This window comes from Notolepis coatsorum (assembly GCF_963971535.1).
Source record: "Notolepis coatsorum genome assembly, chromosome: 8".
NCBI lineage: Eukaryota > Metazoa > Chordata > Actinopteri > Aulopiformes > Paralepididae > Notolepis > Notolepis coatsorum.
Genome location: NC_140172.1, coordinates 150,138,835 through 150,163,983, shown reverse-complemented (window position 1 = coordinate 150,163,983; position 25,149 = coordinate 150,138,835). Strand labels below are relative to the sequence as shown.

General features: G+C 47.6%; 1 protein-coding gene across 1 annotated transcript in view; it reads left to right on the top strand.

Moving 5' to 3' along the window:
• The first annotated feature begins 5,149 nt into the window (after positions 1 to 5,149).
• LOC311233018 (vacuolar protein sorting-associated protein 26B-like) overlaps positions 5,150 to 25,149 on the top strand; it is a 50,578-nt gene continuing 30,578 nt past the window's right edge. The window contains exons 1-2 of the mRNA XM_084319872.1: positions 5,150 to 5,171; positions 5,676 to 5,921. Coding sequence (XP_084175998.1) covers positions 5,699 to 5,921 — 223 coding nt within the window. The 5' untranslated portion in view covers positions 5,150 to 5,171; positions 5,676 to 5,698. The remainder of the gene's footprint in view (positions 5,172 to 5,675; positions 5,922 to 25,149) is intronic.

Genomic DNA, 25,149 nt, shown 5'->3' with positions numbered 1-25,149 from the left:
AGCTTGGTGTGCTCCGCATGAACGTATCCAACCGTAGGCTGTTGACTTCTCTCGCCAGGAAGTCGGCTAGGTCTAGGAGGGATGGCTCGGGACCGTTAGGATCACGGTGGTCTCTTTGCCGCCTGAAGCGCTCTTGTCGGGCGGGCGGAAGCTTCTCTAAAATCCTCTCGACATTAGAGTTCGCGTACAGTTCGTGCATACCCTTTTCTCTTTGCGCCCCCAGCATCCCTACCAGGGATTGTACCTTGATAGACAGGTCATCTAGTGAGCGATTGTCTGTGGCTGGGGGTAGGCGGTCAATATGCCTTATCTCTTGTATTACGTAGTCCCATATGCGTCCATATCTTTGGTCGAGTGCTGCTAGAGCCGCTGTGTATGGGGTAGTAGAGGTGGCATAGGCCAGCGCTATATTGTGCGCTCGGGGCACCTTGAGGTGCTTCAGTAGGATAGCATACTTCTACGGTTCATCAGCTACATCGGACATCATTGTCTCTAAGCACATTCGTAGCTCCGTGTACTGTGCTCTGTTCTCGTGGGTGAAGTCCGGAAACGTCGGTGTGCCAATGTATGATGCCATGGATGGCTGGCACATCGGTGAGCGTTGGAAGAGAGGCCTCCTAGGCGAGTCTCCTCTTACGCCTCTTGGTGGGCTGGTACCTGCTGGGTACCATGGCCCGCGTATCCAGGTGCTGTTCCTCGGGGCTGGTCGTGCGTCAAGCTCACCCGTGAATTGAGTCAGGGTCTGTAGCGCAGAGCCGCGGGGGTAGAGCCTGGGCTGTACTGGACCTCCTGGTCCTGTGGAGTACTGTGCTGCTGTCGGGCTTGACTCTCCTCCTCTCCCTCTTCTTCTTCCTCTGGCAGGTCCTCTAGATCCTGTAGTCGTCTATTTAGCCTCTCCGCGGTGTAGACCGTTTTTTCCTTGTAGCTGGGTCTCACTCGGACCGGTCGGGGAAGGGGTTCGGAGGGGGGTATAGGCTCTCTCTGGTGGTCGGGCTCAGGGTCGCTTGATCGGGTAGGGGAGGGTGCCCTTGACCCTTGTCTTGACGAGGCCCTGGAACCCCGTGCGGAGGGAGGGGGTGTTGCCCTGGTGATCAGCTGCTCCATTATCTGCGCTTGTAATCGGTCGCGCTCGGCTTCGCGCTTGGTGAGAGCGAGGTCGCGCTCTGCTTCTCTTTGGGCACCGGCAGCGGCGCGCTGGGCTTCGGCGGCGGCGCGCTGGGCTTCGGCCCGGTCCCTTACCATATTCTCTTCCGTCTGAAGGCGTCTAATCTCTAGACGTATACGATCTTCGTCGCTCCGTTGCTGCGCCTGAAGGCGTTCTCTTTCCATGGAAGAATGTTCGCGCTCACTAAGCGTCTGTGCTTGGAGTCGATCGCGCTCTGTTGAGGCTGCTAGGCTGGCGAGGAATGCCTGTGCCAGCATCTTGTCCGCCTCGCTGGGGGAAGACGCTGGTTGAGGTGATCCGCTCCTGGCAGTACTCGTTGGAGATCTGTTCTCCTGTGGCGAGTCCTGGAGATCCATCTCCGGGGTGCTCTCCTCTTCTTGTAGCGGGTAGAGTTCCATCCCTGGAGAGCTGTCTTTATCCTGGAGCTCTCCGGGGACTACTTCTTCGGTCTTGGCGGGGGGTAAAGTCATGTCGGGTCCCTCCTGGTCCCTACCGTGAGCTTGGTCAGTTACGTTAGAACCCACTAGGGCCTCTATTGGCGGGGTAGCCTGGTCGATAGGGTCGGACATAATTTTACTATCTACTTTTTCCGCGTTTACCGTCTGTAGAAAGCTAGGTAGTATATTGGCAACGTAATCCTCTAAGTACTGAGGTGTCTGCCGTCTACGCTGCGGGCGATCTACTTTAGGAGAACCGTTTTGTGGAGTGTTCATCATAGGCCATGTCAATATTAATACCACTATATTAATATTACACTAGTTACCCTCCGGCTCGAAGGACCAATTGTAACTGAGGGGTACAATTCCCTGACTGTATTGATAAGTATGGTATCATTAAACCACTACCGCTTTATGTACTTTAATTACTGGCCATACAGTACATGATATATAAATATGATGAACACTTCCCACATTGAATCGGTTCCACACAAAGGTATAATCAAGTATTTATTGCAGCAAAAGGTACATAATATACTTCTCTATTATACTTTGGATGCGCTTATAAGGCAAAGGAATGTGCGTAGGCAAATCAATAATGAATGTCCATTCTCTGGTTACGCAGGAGGTAATTATACAACCTGAATCTTAGGGAATTATATCTATGGTACACTAGTAATATATAGCGGGAGATACTGGAAGGGTCCCCCCGGTTGTAAGCCAGCAGGGGTAGAGGATCTGTCGGTAGTAGAGAGTCTGGTCAACGATGACTAAGGAGACTCCAAGTACAGGAGACGGTGCAATAGTCTCTTGATCCACAGACGAATACAGCTGTTCTCCGTAGACTGTAGCTCCACAGTGAAGAAAGCTAGCCGGCCTCAGGCTCTCTGAGGCGCCGACTCGACCTGGCTCCTCACAGGGTAAATCCCACACGTGTAGGCGTCGGCGATTCTCCGCTCCATAAATCACAGGACCAAAACAAATATAATCCAGCCGCAAAGGGCTATGTAGTCGTCGGGTAGATTAATCCAGTGTACATGTCCACACGGTTCTCGTCTAGGTCTCCTCGGGTGAAAGCGCCATGAAAGCAGCCCAGCCTGGATAAGCACTCTAGCTGGTACGAGGAAGCGTTGGTGATGCTGGTCACTGTAGAACTTTAGCCGCACGATACACTATACACAAATAGACTATTACTGACTTAATAGAAATATGTCGCACTCGACGGTATAGCGCCAAACTCTGACAATTCAGTTATTAATTCGCACGCGGTCTCAATGCTCTATTTGGGGCCAAACAGGCCATACTTCACCGCACGGAGTATCGTGGGTGAGGCTTCAACTTATTGGGTAACTCTAAGACTTCTGACTAAGTGCTTCTGTATTCACCTGCGCCATATTTATATGCACGGCGAACAAACTAGTGCCAATCTCATTTCTGTCTCGTATCCCTGGGCAAGGCCGGGCATGTACAGACATGTCTTGTCGGTGACTTTGAACCTGACTCTGGAGGCACGGCTCTGGCGCCTGTGGACCGCTGTCCAATAGGAGAATGAAACATTATGGTCTGTAATAGGCTAAAGGGATATTCCGTGTATATGTACAAGGAATATACAAGGGATATCAAACGATATACAAATACTATGCAATATATATCAATCAATAAATATATATATTCGGTTTAATCTGATCCTTTGTAACAATATGAAAGATAAAAGCCCCTTGTTACAATAGTGTGTTTGTAGAGTTAGAATATTGACGAGTTAACTTTTTTACCATGAATAAATATGCCCATTCACAATGGACCCTTTCACAGCATCTTTGATTTAAGAAAAAGTTATGAAAGCAAAATAATAATATCCCAATTTCTTTAAGGGAGCCACTGGTTTCTATTACTTAACATATAAAATGAGTTTGTTTTACATTTTTATTTTATTTTCTTAAATTACATCAGAATATTGTACAATTAACAGGGCTGACACCCTCCCATTCTCCACTGCAGATAGAGTCATCCTAAGAAAATCATATAAAATACAAATACAAAAGTCACTTTAACATTGGCTGTAACCTCTTACTATTGGTAAGGGAACTATATTTTCATGTACACACAAAAGCATATACTTTTGTCAGCCCTGTTACCATTCAATCAACCCTGTTACCCATTGAAAAGTAACAGGGCTGATGGTATCAGGGCTGACGAAAAAGGCAACTAGCAGCCATTACTAGCCATATGCTAATGGTCTTGACACCACATGGTGTGCATTCATGAGAGGAAATAATGATGTTAAATATGTATATTCACAATTTCAAACAAATAACTTTTTAACATGCGCATTTATGGTAACAGTTCTGACGCAACAAGCTCGTCCCCCTCTGTTGGACATCACATAACTCGAAGAAAATGCATGAAAAGAGGAGCACACTTACTTGTCTTTTCTCCACCATCTTTAGAAAAGGAAGATGATGTCAGTTCCTGGGCTATATGTAAATTTCAAAACAGTCCATTATCTCTGAAGGGGTGTAACAGGGTTGACAACAGGGTTGACAACAACATGGGGACACAACTAAAAAGAAGTTTTTTGTACACATTTGCAACATATTTTAAAAAAATGCATTCATGCGTAGTGAAACAACACTTGTGCCTTGATATAGGTTTAAGTTTTTTATGTTCTAGTTTGGATTTTTTGGCCTTAATAGCTAGTGGAAGTAGAACAATCTTACTGAGGGACAGGTCATTTTTCATTTTTTTGCAAGATGCTTCGCACAAAAGTGTTTAAAATTCTTTTAAAAACAAAAAGCAAAATACATTTTATTTGTTTTTATGTTACATGACACATCAGGAATCTAAATTATGAAATGTTTTATTGTTCATTCTTTTTTTATTAAAATTGACAGAGGAGTTTTGTTCGAGGGACACAAAATGGCAAGCTTTCGTATAATGACCCAGTAGCGTCGGGTCGGGGAAAGTGGGACTGGAGCACGGAGCGCTGCTCCTCCATGTCCCTGCAGGCAGCCGTCATCTGGTGCATCGCCGATCCAAATAGTCCAGCGTCAAAGAGGGGGGCCATGAGAAGGGGGATCCTTCGCTGATCCGGTACCTCCGCCTGCTCGAGCCAAAGGTGGCGCTGGATTAGAGTGGCCAGGGCGCGCTGTTTCCCGGCGGCTATCGCCTGCAGCTGCGTCAGGTGCAGGATGGCTCCAGCCGCCTGGGCGTGGAGGTACTGTTGATGGTCATCCTGCACCGCCCCGTCCGCCATCAGCCCCGACATGTAGCGCGCCAGCTGAGCTGATAATATGGCCATGACCCCGCTTATATAGGAGCGGATGTGGGAGTGGTCAGGCAGGTGGGCAGGTGCGGACACGTGGTGAAAGTTTTCATGATAGTATATGATTAAAGGGATAGTTCCAATAGAGCAGAGCGTAACATAACAAAATATAACCCAAGTAGGCAGGTGCACGGTCTGTTGCTCCGCTCGCGCTCATTATAATACTGCGCTGGAAAAGCGCAGACTTATCTAGATTAGAAGAATCGTCACAACAACACGGCGGCGCTTCCAGTTCCAGACACATAATGTAATATTTGTCACGCGAGTATAAAGGCTATTTCCTTTACATTTATTATTCGGACGTTATCAAAAATAGGTGTTGCATGCATATATACACTCGCGGTGCTGACATCACACAACAAGCGCAGTTCTATCTGTTGCTGCAGCGAGAAACATTCAATAATCTGCTTCTCGTTTTTGCATTGGACAGCACTCTCTAAACGGAAAGGAAATTGTTGGGTCGGTAGTTGTTGGGTGTTGTGTGTCTCTCTCTCTCTCTGGTTCTCTCTATCTCTGACTCTCCGTCTCCCTCTCTCTCTGGTTCTCTCTATCTTTCTCTCTCTCTGTGTGTCTCTCTCTCCCCCCCTCTCTCTCTCTCCCCTTCTCTCTCTCTCTCTACTATCTCTCTCTCTCTGCCTCTCTCTCTCCCCCCCTCTCTCTCTACTCTCTCTCCCCCCCCCCCCCTCTCTCTCTCTCTCTCTCTCTCTCTCTCTCTCTCTCTCTCTCTCTCTCTTTCTCTGGTCCTCGTCAGAACGGACAGTAGCTGCAGCAGCGATGAGCTTCTTCGGTTTCGGCACCAGCGCCGAGCTGGACATAGTTCTGAGTGACGCCGAGACGAGGAAGAAAGCGGAATACAAAGGTGAAGACGGCAAGAAGGACCGGTACTTTCTCTTCTACGACGGCGAGACGGTGTCGGGGAAAGTCAACGTGACTCTCAAGAACCCCGGCAAGAGACTCGAACACAACGGGATCAAGATCGAGTTCATCGGGCAGATCGGTGAGTGGTTCTGGTTCTGAATACTCTCTTTTTTTGACACTTTTGTATCACAAACAGTACTGTATTTGTAAATCTGGTATGTCATACATGTATAGATGTAGCAGTACTGTCTATCTGTATGTCATGTATGTCATGATGAATTGAAAATGGGGGACCCCGATGTAAACAAGACGAAAGTCTTTCTCTGGTCTGCATCCCCTTAACAATTGTGTGTATTGAGCCGTACTGTATTGTACCCATTCTGCAATATGTTAACAAAGTTTTCAATCAATCAATTACACGCTGTTCGGCATACAGTCAACAACAGTGTCGTTACAATGTAACGAGTCACCACCACTAGGAAGTGTCATGTTGTCACGTGACAGATGTGCTCACGCAGCCGCCTGATCCAGTTCTGTTTCCCTGCGCCGTTCAGTCGGTCCCCGTCAAGTCAGAAATTTCTGAGTTTATATACCACCAGGAAGTTGCACTCGAACTCACTTCTATGTTCACTTACTCACTATGAATTGAAAATGGGGGACCCTGATGTAAACAAGACGAACGTCTTTCTCTGGTCTGCATCCCCTTAACAATTGTGTGTATTGAGCCGTACTGTATTATTGTACCCATTCTGCAATCTGTTAAATAAAGTTTTCATTCATTCATTCAACTCGGACAGGTTGCATGGTGATGACCCGTCATGGGCCATGGCGTTGTTTCACTCACTCTTTTCTGGTGCAAATATACTTTATTATGAACACGCGAATAGAGCTGCCGCGGTATTGATGTTTTCCTTACCGCACACATTTGCAATATATTTCCTACCGCCGCGGTATTACCGCACACACACAAAAAAAAAAAAGTTTGAATGCATTTTTTTTGTAGTCTACTCTTTATATAGCATATAGCCTGCCTCTAGTCTAAATGTCTATCTTTAGAGGATGACTTTGCAGCATGAATATTGTTTGGGATTCGGCATGCACGCATTCGTTATTAAAAGTGAAACACTGATTCGAAGTCTCCCCTCGGTGTCGCGCCCGCCGGTTACCCCCCGACCCTTTCTTCTTCTTATTATTATAACGTTACTACTTATGATTACAAAGGCATTCGATTTGTGGCATTAACGTTAGTATAGTTACACGTTCGTATTTACCGGACCACATAGCAAGGCAAGCGTTACTCAATTAATATCTAAGTTCCTTTCTTTGCTCAGAGCGTGCCGAGTTGTACCCATTCTGCGGTCTGTTAATAAAGTTTTCAATCAGACAAGTGTATAGAACGAAGGGCTTTTATTATAACATTTCGTTGCAGTAAAATCATTATGCCTCGTTCCCTGAGGAGCGACGGTACGTCGGTAATACACTCCGGTCTCCGGTGGGAGCTAACGTATATTAGCCGTGTTGTGACTGAGCTCTGATCAATGGCTGAGATTCAGGAAGTAAAAGCACTGCAAGACGATCCAACGTGTGAAGCGTCTCTCTTCTGACCAATCAGTGGTCTGCAATGTTTCATGTGACTTTTCTGGTACCCAATAGGGTCGCTTGGAATCTCGACAGAGAAGTAGGGTATATCTGCAGAGCCGCAAGCCCAACGAGAGCGTAATAATAATAATAATATAATAAAAAACAGCGGTGATGCCGGTATTCAGCCCAACGCTGCGGTGGGCATGATGTAACAGCGATACCGCGGTAATACCGATACCGCGGCAGCTCTACACGCGAGTATCATGGGATCATCATCATCATCCGAAATATGATGTTGTTGACATGCTGGGATTCCTTACAAAATCACCCCCAGAGGACGGTCCCTGGATCTATATAAGGACATATTTGGAGAATAGTTATGACTGAAAGTAGGATTGTTTTGTCTGTATTCTCCACTTGCACAACCTGAAAGTAGGCACTTCCGGCTGACTGGCTGCGAATGGTACTTCCTGTCCCATCCAAATACATTGTTTTTAGCTACTTTTCTCCCGTTATTTAAACAACTTTGTCGTCACAGAGAGCTGAGAGAGGCAATGAAACGTTTGTATTATTATAGTATAGAATGTATTTAATAAGCAAACGTTTGTCAGCAGGGTTTTTGGGCTGTATTTCATGTAAAAACGTTTACTGTTAGTTTACTTGCTCACGCTAATTAAGGCTAATGCTGGCTAACAGAAGCTAGCGCAAGAAACGACGCCGCAAAGTATTGTTTATAGTGCATTTCTTGCCACCTTATAGCATTTGTACATTTGTATGACAGTCTATAATGCTCCCGTGAGGTTTTTCCGGACGTTTTGGTAATGATTTTCACTATAAAATCATATTTCTAAATTACAGGAAGTTGATGAAAACTGGCCGGAATAGCTTTGAGCTAACGATCTTTGCTGATGCATTCTATTCTAAATGTAACGTTAGTTGTTCAAAACATTACCTGTCTATATAATTTGTTCCTCAACGTTATATAGACAGGTAATGTTTTGTAAACTAACTGCAGCCTGCTACAGTTAGAAGCTAACGTTAGCCAGCAAGCTGCAGCCTGCTACAGTTAGAAGCTAACGTTAGCCAGCAAGCTGCAGCCTGCTACAGTTAGAAGCTAACGTTAGCCAGCAAGCTGCAGCCTGCTACAGTTAGAAGCTAATGTTGAGGAACAAATTATATAGACAGGTAATGTTTTGAACAACTAACGCTACGTTTAGAATGGAATGCATCGGCAAAGATCGTTAGCTCAAAGCTATTCCGGACAGTTTTCATCAACTTCCTGTCATTTAGAAATATGATTTTATAGTGAAAATCATTACCAAAACGTCCGGAAAAACCTCACGGGAGCATTATAGACTGTCATACAAATGTACAAATGCTATAAGGTGACAAGAAATGCACTATAAACAATACTTTGCGGCGTCGTTTCTTGCGCTAGCTTCTGTTAGCCAGCATTAGCCTTAATTAGCGTGAGCAAGTAAACTAACAGTAAATGTTTTTACATGAAATACAGCCCAAAAACCCTGCTGACAAACGTTTGCTTATTAAATACATTCTATACTATAATAATACAAACGTTTCATTGCCTCTCTGTGACGACAAAGTTGTTTAAATAACGGGAGAAAAGTTGCTAAAAACAATGTATTTGGATGGGACAGGAAGTACCATTCGCAACCGGAAGTCAGCCGGAAGTGCCTACTTTCAGGTTGTGCAAGTGTAGAATTGTACTGTTTGTGAGTTTAGTTTTGTCTGTATTGTATTGTACTGTATTGTATTGTTTGTGAGTTTAGTTTAGTCTGTATTGTACTGTATTGTATTGTTTGTGAGTTTAGTTTGATTTGTATTGTACTGTTTGTGAGTTTAGTTTTGTCTGTTTTGTACTGTATTTATGTTGAGCTGTTTTGTGTTTCAAACTATTAATAAAAAAAAATTAAAAAAAATCACCCCCAAACCACCGGCATCAAGAAATAAAGGTTGACTAATCTGGTGTTGAATCTGCTGCCTTGCTGCACCTGATCGGTCCTGCCTTTGCTAACTAGCACATCCGAACGTTTTGTCGCCTTGTACCATTTTGGTCACGTGACAAATGTCCGACTTCACAAGGACCGACCAAATGCACCATATCGCTCCAGACACATGGGGTGGGGGGGGGAGGGGGGGTTAGCCGTTGAGCCAGGGACAGGGAGGAACCTTGAGCTATCTGTCGACCTTTGACATGATTCATGCAGTGAGTGATCGAAACTCTTAAAGGGGCATGTATCATTTTTTTTTACTATTTCACAATGTGTCTCTCTACCCCTATAGTCATTTGAATTGGATAACGGAACAGTGACAGAACTACTAAAGTCTAAAAATGGTGACATGTGCCTTTTTGTTTTCAGTGGAAAGGTTAACGGCTAAATTGATTATTACGTATTAGATCTGTTTTACATTCCCAGGGTGGCTGTTTTCAGCCAGATATGAAATTGTGAGGTCAAAAATACAATAGAAGCAGATTGAAGAGTGCAGCGTACATCCAGAACCGTCAAGGCAGGTGCTGGACTAAACAAAAATATTAGTGCTGTCAATAGATTACATTTTTTTTGACTAATTAATCTCACAATTTTCTGTAATCTAGATTATAATAAATAGCATTTTTCTACTTAAGACCGAAGCTTGTAACAGATATCTACTTGAGTAAAATCATGGAATTAATGTAAAATCAACACAAAGAAAGTATATTTAGATTCAAAGACTATTTTAATAGCTTTCTTTGAATACAGTTTCTCTCCTGTGAAATACAAATGTTCAACAAAACCATCAACATTGACTCAGCTTTAAAGACCTCTTTCTTATATCCGCGGCGCTAGCAGAAATAAAAACAACCCAGGCCTATGTTAAAGTGCAGATTGGCTTAGAGGACGATAATGTCTTGTATGAACTACCAGTAATATAAATCATATTAACAACAAAAATGTGTTCCATCTTCATGTCAGATGATTTTCAAAAAGGTGCATGAGTCAATGCAAAAAAAGAACAAGCAAAGATACTGCTGAAAGTTCAGAACGTTGAAGATTTTTCACTCCATAGATTAATCTAGATTAATTTATTTTAATGCTTTAAATAATAATAAAAAAAAATGTGTATCTCTCTTTCTCCGATTTTTCTCTGTTTTTCTCCCCGTCCCAATTTAGTCGTTGTGCCAATTCCCCCCCTCCCCTACCTGGTTGTTGTGCGCATGTTCTCCTACTGGTCGGTACAAGGGAACCCTGAAGTCCACCACATGCTTCCTCCGACACGTGCGGCGACAGCCAGTGGCTCTCTTCTCACCTGGCAGCGAGGGCTCTCATTGGTGAAGCGTAATGCGTGGGAGGTCACGCTGCCTTCCTCAAGTCCTGCCTCCGCTGAGCAAGCGCCCAGACCTGACCTGTAGGCGTCACTGTCCACAACGCCAGTCCACCCACGGCTCCCCTCCCCCTAACCCAGCCAAACGAGTTAGTATGACGATCAGCCCAAGCCAAGGCAATGCTGACTCCGGGAGTCGAGACCGCAGCCTCTTGCATTGGTGACGAGCGCAATCTCCGCTACGCCACCTGACCGCCCTAATGCTTTAAATAATTTTAATTAATCTCCAAAGTTAAAGCATTAACTTTGACAGCCCTAAAAATTATACATACAGAAATATATGTACAGAAATATATATGTACAGTATATATGTATACAGAAATAAGTAAAGTCTGCATACTGTGGCTTCCTTTATACTCACTGCTTTATACTCACTGCTGCCAGGATGTCGAACTTCTAGCAGTTAGTATCAGGCCCTACTATGTTCCCCGGGAGTACTCTCACATAGTCGCCATTGTTGTTTACATCCCCCCTCGCGCTGTCCCGGCAGTGGCGTGTGACGTCATCCACCACAACACTGTCGCGAGATTTCAGACTCGGCATCCTGATGCATTCATCCTGATCTCCGGTGACTTTAACCATGTCAGCCTTGCCTCTCATCTAACTGGCTTTGTACAATATGTTAACTGCCCCACAAGAGAGAACAACACACTAGATCTACTGTATGCAAATGCCAGGAAAGCATATACTGCCACAGCACTCTCACCAATTGGCAGATCAGATCACAATTTGGTTCACCTTCAGCCCTGCTACAAACCCTGTGTGCAGAGGCAACCTGTAACCACTCGGACATTTAGAAAATGGACACCAGAGGCCAGTGAGTCCCTGAGAGCCTGCTATGAGTGGACAGACTGGGATGTATTGCAGGACACAGATGGGGACCTTGGACATTGACAGGAAGGCTGACTGTACCACCAGTTACCTGACCTTCTGCAGGGACATGATTGTACCAGCAAGGACTGTGCGCTGTTTTCAAAACAACAAGCCCTGGATCACCGCTGACCTTAAGAGGCTTGTTAATGAGAAAAAGGCGGCATTCAGGAAGGATGATATAGAGAGGCGCAAGCAGGTGCAACGGGAATTAAAGAGGAGTCTGAAGCAGGCCAAGGAGGACTATGAGAGGAAGGTGGAGATGAAGCTGCAGCACAACAACACCAGAGAGGTGTGGAGGGGAATGAAAACCATCACCGGCTATAAGCAGGTAAACTGCCAGGCAGAGGGTGATGTGGACAAGGCCAACGAGTTTAACCAATTCTACAACCGGTTTGACACGGCAGCCAGGGCTCGCTCTGCCCCTGTTGACCAGGCCACACCAACACCCCCTCCCACCTCTCCAGCTGCAGCTCCTCCCCCTGCACCATCTCCTCCTCACTGCTGCAACCACAACTCTGCAGTTCCGTTCCCTGGCCCCACCCCCTGTCACCTAGCCCCCCCCAGTGACCTAGTCCCCCCCCCTGTCACCTGCCCCCCCCCCCCCCTGTGTCACCCAGCTTGTCCCTCACAGTAGATGAGGTGAGGGCGGAACTTAGGAAACTGCGTCCAGGAAAGGCGGCTGGCCCGGATGGCGTGTGTTCGAGGCTGCTGAAGCTCTGTGCAGACCAACTGGCTGAGCCGCTCCAGAAGCTCTTCAATATGAGCCTGCGGGACGTGAGGGTGCCGGTCCTGTGGAAAACATCATGTCTTGTGCCGGTACCCAAAGCTGGGCGCCCGGCAGAGCTCAACGACTACAGACCGGTGGCCCTCACGTCACTAGGGATGGGTACCTTTCACATTTGAACCGATACCGGTACCGGTACCTGTGAATCGATACCGGTACCCAACGGTACCTTTTTTCGGTACTTTAGTCTCAAAAAATTTTATTCGAAAAAAAAAAAAAAATCCAAACTTCAAATAACTACAATTTCGACAGTTTTTGGCTTGTCATTGCTCCGACTGCTTTGTTGTTGAATCAAGTCAAATCCTAGGTAAGCATATATTGTGCGTGTGAACGTTGACATGAAAAGAAAAAAGCAAAAAAAAAAAAAAAAAAAAAATTTGTATCTCACTTGATTCGATACTCGGTAGTACCGACGTGTTTCGGTTCGGTACCTCAAAAGTACCGAATTCGGTACCCATCCCTACACGTCACACATCATGAAGACACTGGAGAGGCTGCTTGTACACCATCTGAGGCCAGAGACTGAACACGCCCTTGACCCCCTGCAGTTTGGGTATCGGGAGAGCATCGGAGTGGACGACGCGGTCCTCTACATGCTCCACCGGGCCTACTCCTACCTGGATGAGCCGGGGAGTTATGTGAGGATTATGTTTTTAGATTTTTCGAGCGCTTTTAATACTATTCAACCTCCCATACTTGAAGACAAGCTCAGGAAGATGGGGGTGGATCCCTCCTTCACTTCCTGGATCACGGATTACCTGACAGACCAACCACAGTTTGTCAGAATGGGCAACTGTGTCTCGGAGACAGTGGTCAGCAGCACTGGGGCTCCACAGGGGACTGTTCTCGCTCCGTTCCTGTTCACCCTCTACACGGCAGACTTCAACTACAACTCTGAGTCTTGCCACGTCCAAAAATACTCGGACGACACAGCGATTGTGGCGTGTGTGAGGAAGGGACAGGAGGGAGAGTACAGGGACCAGGTGGGAGCCTTCAGCGACTGGAGCGAACGGAACGGCCTTCTCCTGAACGCAAAAAAGACCAAGGAGATGGTACTGGATTTCCGCAGGTCGAAACCACCTCTGCAACCAGTCAGCATACGGGGAAACAACATTGCGACGGTGCAGACATACAAATATTTAGGTGTGCACCTAGACGATAAGATGGCCTGGGCTGCAAACGCGGAAGCGCTCTACAAGAAAGGACAGAGCCGGCTGTTCTTCCTTAGGAGGCTCAGGTCTTTTAATGTGTGTGGGGAAATGTTGTTCATGTTCTATCAGGCAGTGGTGTCAAGTGTGCTCCTCTATGCCGCTGTCTGCTGGGGTGGTAATACCACGGCCAGGGATGCCAGGCGGCTGGATAAGCTGGTCAAGAAGGCTTGCTCAGTGGTGGGGAGGAGACTGGACCCACTGGGGACCGTGGTGGAGAGCCGCACGCAGAGCAAGCTGCTGGCCATCATGGGCAATACCAACCACCCTCTCCACCACACCCTGGTGGGGCAGAGCAGCAGTCGCAGCGGACGGCTCATCTTCCTGCACTCATGGACTGAGCGGCACAGGAGGTCCTTTGTCCCCACAGCCATCAGACTGTACAACAGCGTAATATAGTGCGGGGGACCTTGACCTCTGACCCACACACCTGTTTTTACACCTGTTTTTACAACTGTTTTTACACCTGTTTTTATACACTGTTTTATACACCTGCTTGTATCTAATCACGCTCCTATTAATATTGATGGATATGATTTAATAGAATTTTATCATGTGCTTATTTTTAATTCATGATGCAGACATAACGTATAATAACTGAATGAGAACTGTCAATGTCTGTATACTGTGTGAGCTGCGAGATACCCTGAATTTCCCCAAGGGGATTAATAAAGTATCGATCTATCTATCTCTATCTATCTATCTATCTATCTATCTATCTATCTATCTATCTATCTATCTATCTATCTATCTATCTATCTATCTATCTATCTATCTATCTATCTATCTATCTATCTATCTATCTATCTATCTATCTATCTATCTATCTATCTATCTATCTATCTATCTATCTATCTATCTATCTATCTATCTATCTATCTATATCTTTAATCTAGCATCGCAACATGTGACGTGTCCAGCTCACACTATTTTCTGAAATCTCTGATTGCACATTGTTTTCTTACTGCATCAATCACAGGCCTGGGTATCATAGGGGAAATATCTCTAATGCCAATTGTAACTGAGGGGTACAATTCCCTGACTGTATTGATAAGTATGGTATCATTAAACCACTACCGCTTTATGTACTTTAATTACTGGCCATACAGTACATGATATATAAATATGATGAACACTTCCCACAATGAATCGGTTCCACACAAAGTGGTAATTAAGTATTTATTGCAGCAAAAGGTACATAATATACTTCTCTATTTTACTTTGGATGCGCTTATAAGGCAAAGGAATGTGCGTAGGCAAATCAATAATGAATGTCCATTCTCTGGTTACGCAGGAGGTAATTATACAACCTGAATCTTAGGGAATTATATCTATGGTACACTAGTAATATATAGCGGGAGATACTGGAAGGGTCCCCCCGGTTGTAAGCCAGCAGGGGTAGAGGATCTGTCGGTAGTAGAGAGTCTGGTCAACGATGACTAAGGAGACTCCAAGTACAGGAGACGGTGCAATAGTCTCTTGATCCACAGACGAATACAGCTGTTCTCCGTAGACTATAGCTCCACAGTGAAGAAAGCTAGCCGGCCTCAGGCTCTCTGAGGCGCAGACTCGACGTGGCTCCTCACAGGGTAAATCCCACACATGTAGGCGTCGGCGATTCTCCGCTCCATAAATCACAGGACCAAAACAAATATAATCCAGCCGCAAAGGGCTATGTAGTCGTCGGGTAGATTAATCCAGTGTACATGTCCACACGGTTCTCGTCTAGGTCTCCTCGGGTGAAAGCGCCATGAAAGCAGCCCAGCCTGGATAAGCACTCTAGCTGATACGAGGAAGCGTTGGTGATGCTGGTCACTGTAGAACTTTAGCCGCACGATACACTATACACAAATAGACTATTACTGACTTAATAGAAATATGTCGCACTCGACGGTATAGCGCCAAACTCTGACAATTCAGTTATTAATTCGCACGCGGTCTCAATGCTCTTATTTGGGGCCAAACAGGCCATACTTCACCGCACGGAGTATCGTGGGTGAGGCTTCAACTTATTGGGTAACTCTACTTCTGTATTCACCTGCGCCATATTTATATGCACGGCGAACAATCTAGTGCCAACCTCATTTCTGTCTCGTATTCCTGGGCAAGGCCGGGCATGTACAGACATGTCCTGACGGTAGCCTTGAACCTGACTCTGGAGGCATGGCCCTGGCGCCTGTGGACCGCTGTCCAATAGGAGAACGAAACATCATGGTCCGTACTAGGCTAAAGGGATATTCCGTGTATATGTACAAGGAATATACAAGGGATATCAAACGATATACAAATACTATGCAATATATATCAATCAATAAATATATATATTCGGTTTAATCTGATCCTTTGTAACAGCCGCCTCCTAATTAGTCCCACCTAATTAGCTAAGCAGAGACAGATTAACCACACTGTCCACTACTCAATGTCTGTTGTGAGGGGTCGGGCAGTTCACAAAGTCATGGGGTCATGGTCGTCATCGATAGTATCGGGGAGCCTTGGCAGTTCTATTAGCCTCGCCACGGGTCGGGTGTAGATCCGTCCTTGGACGAGCACTTCGGCTGCTCGGACCTTTCCGTCGGCACCGGTGATCACTTTGCTTACGCGGCCAGCCGGCCACATAGCTCGGGGTAGTGACTGGTCGATAATCATGACGACTGTTCCTTCTGTCAAATTGTCTCTCTCTTTCACCCATTTCTGGCGGGTCTGTAGAGACGGTAGATAGTGGAGTAGGAAGCTGTTCCAAAACTTGTCAGCCAATACTTGACTGTACCTCCGCATTCTTCGGCCGTTCGCTTCTTCAGGCCTGTACATTGTCTGTGGTAGCGCGGGGTCCAGCCGCCCCATCAAGAGTGTGTTGGGGGTGACTGGGTCGACATCTGCTACATCACTTGAGACGTAACCGAGGGGCTTTGAGTTCAATACTCCCTCGATCTCCGTGAGGACTGTCATTAGGACTTCTTCCGCCACGGTCTGGGCCCCAAGCACGGCGTACAGGGCTGTCTTTATTGAACGTACTTCTCGTTCCCAAGTTCCACCGAAGTGAGGTGCGTTCGGGGGATTAAACTGGAAGTCAATCTGGGATGGAGCGAGGTGGGTCTTAAGTTCTGGGCCCATAGCTTGGAAGCTCTCTCTCAGCTCTCTTTCTCCGCCTTTGAAGTTTGTCCCGTGATCAGACAATAATATAGACGGTTTGCCTTTCCGCGATGTGAATCTTCGGAAGGCCATAAGGAATGAGTCTGTGCTCATGGTTGGAAGGAGTTCTATATGCATCGCTCGGGTGGTCATGCATTTGAATACAATACCCCACCGCTTCTCGGTTCCTCTTCCTTTCTTTATATACAGCGGGCCGAAACAGTCCATACCGGTAAAATGAAAAGGCTTGTCGCCGAGTCGGAGGCGACAGGGAGGTAGGTCAGCCATCCGGGGTATACTGGGCTGCGCTCGCCACTTACGACAGTCTAGACAGGTTCGCTGGAAGCGCCGCACTGCTTCTCTCCCTTGCAGTATCCAATAACGACGTCTGATCTCCGCGAAGACTCTCTCTGCCCCGGCGTGATGCACATCCTCGTCGTATTTCTTTATGATCAGCTCTGTGACCTTGTGTCGGCTGTTTAAGACTATCGGGTACTTGACGTCATCCGGTAAGTCTGGAGCTCTCCGCAGACGACCACCCACTCTGATGAGACCATGGGCGTCGCTCTCGGGGGCTAGGTGGAGCAGTCTGCTGTCTGATGGGACGGGCTTTGCTCCCTGTAGACAGTCTAGCTCATCGGGGAACGAGTCTCTCTGGGCTCGTTGTAGTAGAAGAAGTTCTGCTTCTTCGTAGTCAGCTGCTGTAATGTCAGTAGTGAGCTGAACCTCTGGGTGGTGCCACAGGAATGTCTTTAGCTGCGCACTCTCTAGGGTGAGGCAATCGTCTATGTCGGGGTCTGTGGAGACGAGTGTGTTCAATCCACAGAACATAGATTTCTTGTTTTCGGCCTCCTCTTTACTCGCTTCCCGTGAGGTGGGTGTAGGCCACTCTTCTTCCGGGAGCTTGAGGAACTCTGGCCCGTCACTGTATAGGTTGTGACGGGTGAGGTCATCCAGGGACATTCCCCGGGTGATGACGTCAGCTGGGTTGTGTTTTGTGTCCACATACCTCCAGCTTGCTACTTCTGTTAAATCTTGAATCTCTGTGACTCTGACTCCCACGAAGACCTTGTATCTGCACGAATCAGACCGGATCCATGTGAGTACTGTCGTGGAGTCTGACCACAAGATTGTTCTTTGCACCGGAATGGTGAGTTCACGTTGGATTAACGTGGCGAGTTGCGCTCCTGCTAGGGCTGCGTAGAGCTCTAGACGCGGGATAGATTGTTGCTTTCGTGGGGCTATTCTTGAGCGAGCCAGGATGAAAGCAGTATGTATTTCTCCTCCCTCCTCTCTGGCACGCAAGTAGGCCACCGAACCGTAGGCTACTTCGGAGGCGTCGCTGAAGACGTGCAGGTCCATCTGGCACGTCTCCGGCCTCACTGTGGGTGGGAAGTAGCTGCGGCGTATGTTGACACCTGGGAGTGAGCTGAGTTCCGTCTCCCACTCTCTCCATGTGGATGCAAGGTGTTCGGGTATGGGGTCGTCCCAGCCCTGGTCCTTGTCCCATAACGCTCTTACAATCATCTTTGCCCTGGTGGTGTAAGGTAGAATACATCCCAACGGGTCATATTGTCTGGCGAGTGTTCTGTATACACTCCGTCTGGTGGTCGGTAGTGCAGTCGACCTTCCCTGCTCCTTGGTCAGGGGTGTGTGTTTATAATGGAGCGAGTCTGTTTTGAAGCGCCAGACTAGTCCTAATGTCATTTCTTGGGCTTCTCCTGGGATGGTCGCCATCCAGGTCTCGCTGCTTGCTGCCTTGTCCTCGGGGGAGAGGCTGCGCAATACTTGCGGGTCGCTGCTGGCCCACTGCCTGAGATCAAAGCCGCCTTTGATCAGGGAGGCGCGGAGCTTGAGTAGAAGGGCCTCGGCTTCTTCTGGCGTCGAGACGCTTTGCAGACAGTTGTCCACGTAGAAACTATTTCCTACACTTTGTCGGACCTCTTCATCAGCTGCTGGGTCCTCTGCGACGTGTTTTTGCAGTGCAAACGTAGCACAGCATGGGCTGCATGTGGTTCCGAAAGGGAGGACTTCCCATTGATAGATGGCTGGTTGCTCATCCCCGATCCTCTCTCTCCATAGGAACCGCAGCAGGGGCTTGTCCTCCTCCACTAGTCTCACCTGCAGGAACATCCCTTTGATGTCGCCGCTGATGGCCACCTTGTCTTGGCGGAAACGTAGTAACACGCCTAGTAGAGAGGGGCCGAGTGTTGGGCCGGGCAAGAGCTCTTTATTCAGATTTTGTGATCCGATCTGGTAGCTGCAGTTGAACACAATACGATCCTTGCCGTTGTGGTGGACTTTGTGGTGCGGCACGTACCATGATTCGGTCGTCTGATCGGCCTCTTTAATGTCAATTTTCTTTATGTGTCCCGCTGTGATTAGCTTGTTAATCTCAGCGCGGTACACCGTCTCTTGAGCGGGGTCTCTGGCTAGGCGCCGCTCTGTGTTCAATAGATACCGCTCCGTCGCTTCTTTTGGGGCGTGGAAGGTAGGCATACCCTCTCGCCTCAGGAGTGGAGCTGCGTATCTCATCACTCCGCTGACTTTGACTCCCTTTGTCCCCCGCTCGAGGAGGGCTATAGCGTAAATGTCTTCCTTGGAACGAATGTCTTTCTTTTCGTTCTTAAAGGGCATTGTCTCTAGTGTCCATAGCCTCTCGACATGCTGTAGGAGGGTGGTGTCTTCTTCTGTCACTCTGGAGTGGAGGCAGTTAGTGGCTGCTGTTCGGTTAAGAGACTTAGCGAGGGGGCCTTGTAATGTCCATCCTAGGCGGGTCTCGACTGCTGCAGGACAGCCTCTGGGCCCTGTGTGGACCCGGTCTATCGGGACGATGAGGTCTGCATGGTCGGAGCCTATCAGCAGGGTCGGGGTGGCACCGTCTATGAGCGGTATAGGTAGTTGACGCAGGTGCACATATTTATCCATCAGCTTGGCGATGGGGTAGTTGTACTGCGACAGGCCTATTTCTTGGCTGGTGAAAGCATTAGTAATCCTATACCGTCTCTCTGGCTGCCCGCTTGCTGCGATAGTGAAGGAGACATTCTCGCCCTTTATCGTCTTTAGATCTCTTCTTATTGTCCGAATCGTCATCTGGTTTTCGCTCCCCCGCAGCCCCAGCTGGGCCGCAGCGGACGCGAGGAGAAGGGTCTTCTCTGACCCGTCGTCAAGGACGGCGTAAGTGTCCATGACCTTGTCTTGGTAACTCAGTGTTACGCGGACCACCTTTAAGAGCACCCGGGCGCCCCCGCTGCTGGCGGGGTCAATGTACATAACACTTGCCTTTGTGCTGCTTGAGGGTGCAGGCTTTCTTCTGTTACTGTTGTGTAGGACATCTAGGTGGGCTCCGTCACACCGACTACACCTCTTCTTTAAGCGGCAATCGGCTGCCATGTGACTGCGCGCACATCGGTAACAGCGTCGGTTGGACTTTATCCATTGACTCACCTCGTCGGCGGTCATCTTCTTGAATGTGTCACATTGTGACAACCAGTGTTCCTTTTCGCAGTACGGGCACACCATCTTCCACTTCTCTTTCATCGAGGGGGTACTGTGGTTCTTGCTGCTCGGTACTGATTCTGATTGGTGCATGACGGTCACCAATCTTCGGCCATCGTTTGCTCTCCTAGGTCCCTCTCTGGAGCTTGGGGTGCTCCGCATGAACGTATCCAACCGTAGGCTGTTGACTTCTCTCGCCAGGAAGTCGGCTAGGTCTAGGAGGGATGGCTCGGGACTGTTAGGATCACGGTGGTCTCTTTGCCGCCTGAAGCGCTCTTGTCGGGCGGGCGGAAGCTTCTCTAAAATCCTCTCGACATTAGAGTTTGCGTACAGTTCGTGCATACCCTTTTCTCTTTGCGCCCCCAGCATCCCTACCAGGGATTGTACCTTGATAGACAGGTCATCTAGTGAGCGATTGTCTGTGGCTGGGGGTAGGCGGTCAATATGCCTTATCTCTTGTATTACGTAGTCCCATATGCGTCCATATCTTTGGTCTAGTGCTGCTAGAGCCGCTGTGTATGGGGTAGTAGAGGTGGCATAGGCCAGCGCTATATTGTGCGCTCGGGGCACCTTGAGGTGCTTCAGTAGGATAGCATACTTGTACGGTTCATCAGCTACATCGGACATCATTGTCTCTAAGCACATTCGTAGCTCCGTGTACTGTGCTCTGTTCTCGTGGGTGAAGTCCGGAAACGTCGGTGTGCCAATGTATGATGCCATGGATGGCTGGCACATCGGTGAGCGTTGGAAGAGAGGCCTCCTAGGCGAGTCTCCTCTTACGCCTCTTGGTGGGCTGGTACCTGCTGGGTACCATGGCCCGCGTATCCAGGTGCTGTTCCTCGGGGCTGGTCGTGCGTCAAGCTCACCCGTGAATTGAGTCGGGGGTCTGTAGCGCAGAGCCGCGGGGGTAGAGCCTGGGCTGTACTGGACCTCCTGGTCCTGTGGAGTACTGTGCTGCTGTCGGGCTTGACTCTCCTCCTCTCCCTCTTCTTCTTCCTCTGGCAGGTCCTCTAGATCCTGTAGTCGTCTATTTAGCCTCTCCGCGGTGTAGACCGTTTCTTCCTTGTAGCTGGGTCTCACTTGGACCGGTCGGGGAAGGGGTTCGGAGGGGGGTATAGGCTCTCTCTGGTGGTCGGGCTCAGGGTCGCTTGATCGGGTAGGGGAGGGTGCCCTTGACCCTTGTCTTGACGAGGCCCTGGAACCCCGTGCGGAGGGAGGGGGTGTTGCCCTGGTGATCAGCTGCTCCATTATCTGCGCTTGTAATCGGTCGCGCTCGGCTTCGCGCTTGGTGAGAGCGAGGTCGCGCTCTGCTTCTCTTTGGGCACCGGCAGCGGCGCGCTGGGCTTCGGCGGCGCTGGGCTTCGGCCCGGTCCCTTACCATATTCTCTTCCGTCTGAAGGCGTCTAATCTCTAGACGTATACGATCTTCGTCGCTCCGTTGCTGCGCCTGAAGGCGTTCTCTTTCCATGGAAGAATGTTCGCGCTCACTAAGCGTCTGTGCTTGGAGTCGATCGCGCTCTGTTGAGGCTGCTAGGCTGGCGAGGAATGCCTGTGCCAGCATCTTGTCCGCCTCGCTGGGGGAAGACGCTGGTTGAGGTGATCCGCTCCTGGCAGTACTCGTTGGAGATCTGTTCTCCTGTGGCGAGTCCTGGAGATCCATCTCCGGGGTGCTCTCCTCTTCTTGTAGCGGGTAGAGTTCCATCCCTGGAGAGCTGTCTTTATCCTGGAGCTCTCCGGGGACTACTTCTTCGGTCTTGGCGGGGGGTAAAGTCATGTCGGGTCCCTCCTGGTCCCTACCGTGAGCTTGGTCAGTTACGTTAGAACCCACTAGGGCCTCTATTGGCGGGGTAGCCTGGTCGATAGGGTCGGACATAATTTTACTATCTACTTTTTCCGCGTTTACCGTCTGTAGAAAGCTAGGTAGTATATTGGCAACGTAATCCTCTAAGTACTGAGGTGTCTGCCGTCTACGCTGCGGGCGATCTACTTTAGGAGAACCGTTTTGTGGAGTGTTCATCATAGGCCATGTCAATATTAATACCACTATATTAATATTACACTAGTTACCCTCCGGCTCGAAGGACCAATTGTAACTGAGGGGTACAATTCCCTGACTGTATTGATAAGTATGGTATCATTAAACCACTACCGCTTTATGTACTTTAATTACTGGCCATACAGTACATGATATATAAATATGATGAACACTTCCCACAATGAATCGGTTCCACACAAAGTGGTAATTAAGTATTTATTGCAGCAAAAGGTACATAATATACTTCTCTATTTTACTTTGGATGCGCTTATAAGGCAAAGGAATGTGCGTAGGCAAATCAATAATGAATGTCCATTCTCTGGTTACGCAGGAGGTAATTATACAACCTGAATCTTAGGGAATTATATCTATGGTACACTATTAATATATAGCGGGAGATACTGGAAGGGTCCCCCCGGTTGTAAGCCAGCAGGGGTAGAGGATCTGTCGGTAGTAGAGAGTCTGGTCAACGATGACTAAGGAGACTCCAAGTACAGGAGACGGTGCAATAGTCTCTTGATCCACAGACGAATACAGCTGTTCTCCGTAGACTGTAGCTCCACAGTGAAGAAAGCTAGCCGGCCTCAGGCTCTCTGAGGCGCAGACTCGACGTGGCTCCTCACAGGGTAAATCCCACACATGTAGGCGTCGGCGATTCTCCGCTCCATAAATCACAGGACCAAAACAAATATAATCCAGCCGCAAAGGGCTATGTAGTCGTCGGGTAGATTAATCCAGTGTACATGTCCACACGGTTCTCGTCTAGGTCTCCTCGGGTGAAAGCGCCATGAAAGCAGCCCAGCCTGGATAAGCACTCTAGCTGATACGAGGAAGCGTTGGTGATGCTGCTCACTGTAGAACTTTAGCCGCACGATACACTATACACAAATAGACTATTACTGACTTAATAGAAATATGTCGCACTCGACGGTATAGCGCCAAACTCTGACAATTCAGTTATTAATTCGCACGCGGTCTCAATGCTCTATTTTGGGGCCAAACAGGCCATACTTCACCGCACGGAGTATCGTGGGTGAGGCTTCAACTTATTGGGTAGCTCTACTTCTGTATTCACCTGCGCCATATTTATATGCACGGCGAACAATCTAGTGCCAACCTCATTTCTGTCTCGTATTCCTGGGCAAGGCCGGGCATGTACAGACATGTCCTGACGGTAGCCTTGAACCTGACTCTGGAGGCATGGCCCTGGCGCCTGTGGACCGCTGTCCAATAGGAGAACGAAACATCATGGTCTGTACTAGGCTAAAGGGATATTCCGTGTATGTACAAGGAATATACAAGGGATATCAAACGATATACAAATACTATGCAATATATATCAATCAATAAATATATATATTCGGTTTAATCTGATCCTTTGTAACACCAATATAATTATGACATTTGAGACAATCTGCGCAATTGATTACCATGACTGTAAGTTGGTGTTCCTTGAGATTCTGGTTTGACTCTTGTTTAGCCCCTTTCACCGGCTCCGCTCTGGAGCCTCTGAACCGTATTGATGCTCTCTGGCGAACCAGCCCACGTTTACACCTATTTAAGGAGAACCAACGTTCCACCGTCCTTCGTAAATCAACGGGGGGCATTACTTAGGCGGAGATAAACACAACCATTATGAACACGACAGTGGCAAAATGTGCCCTATATAAAACAGCTTCGGTTCGGCATTGCACCATGCTGATCCACTCAACAGGTAGCGATCTCAAGATGAGATCCGATTCAAATGTATTGTCATTATACAGTACAATACATCATCATAAAGTGGATAAAGAAATGCATAAATTAATAATAATAAAAAAACATGTGTAACTGAGATATTTGAACCTGGGACCATAGGATCCACAGGCAGCTGCATTAACCAGTTGAGCTAAAGGGTCCGACGTTGACTGCAACTGACTAATCCATCATTTACACTTGTCAAGAGCCAATTGCGCAGTCTTCAGTATTGGCATATTAATACATCAGATGTCATCATGCTAATAATGTCATGTTCTACAGTAGGACTTACCGTAATTTTCGCACTATAAGCCGCACCTGAATATAAGCCGCAGCAGCTAAATTGAATGATGTGTACATATATAAGCCGCACTGGACTATAAACCGCAGGTGTTTTAATGTTTAATTACCATAATGTAATTAGCATTGGGACACAATACTGTCGGACAAATAACAAGAATTAACTCATTTACAAGTTGTATTAAGTTTAGCAAATAAGGGAACAGATAAATAACATTTCAATGCAGTCAAAAAAGCAATATTTTGATTTTGACATTTTCGGGTTTGGTCACGTCGAGTCACATAAGCCGCACCGTTATATAAGCTGCAGGGTCGAAAAATGGGGGGAAAAGGTGCGGCTTATAGTCCGAAAATTACGGTACTTCTATGATACCCAATAAAACAAGTCATTAGAATAATAGAAGCCTATGTTGCTGGAACGATGTAATTTTCGAACGTATACGTGTGTGCGTGTGTGTTTTTGTGTGTGCGCTTGCCACCGAGGCTCACTTTCACTTTCTCCACGCATATTTATTTCTGAAGCATTTATTTATCCACTCTGGTTGGATGGTGTATTGTACTTGTGCTGTATAAAAACAATACATTGGAATCTAATCTCGTTTTGAGATCAGTCGCAAATCGCTTCGTATGGAGTGCAATGCCAAACCTCTGCCGTTCGCCACTTTCGCTTGTCCTGACAGCCTAGAATATGACACGCCCACTGATGATGTCACGGTTCGCACGGAAAAAACAACAATTTTTCCGTTCCAGCTGAGCACCGATTTTTCACGTTCCGAACCAATTATTCCCGGTGTGAACGTGCCGGCCGGTTCGAGATTACGGGTGGGAACCGGCTCCA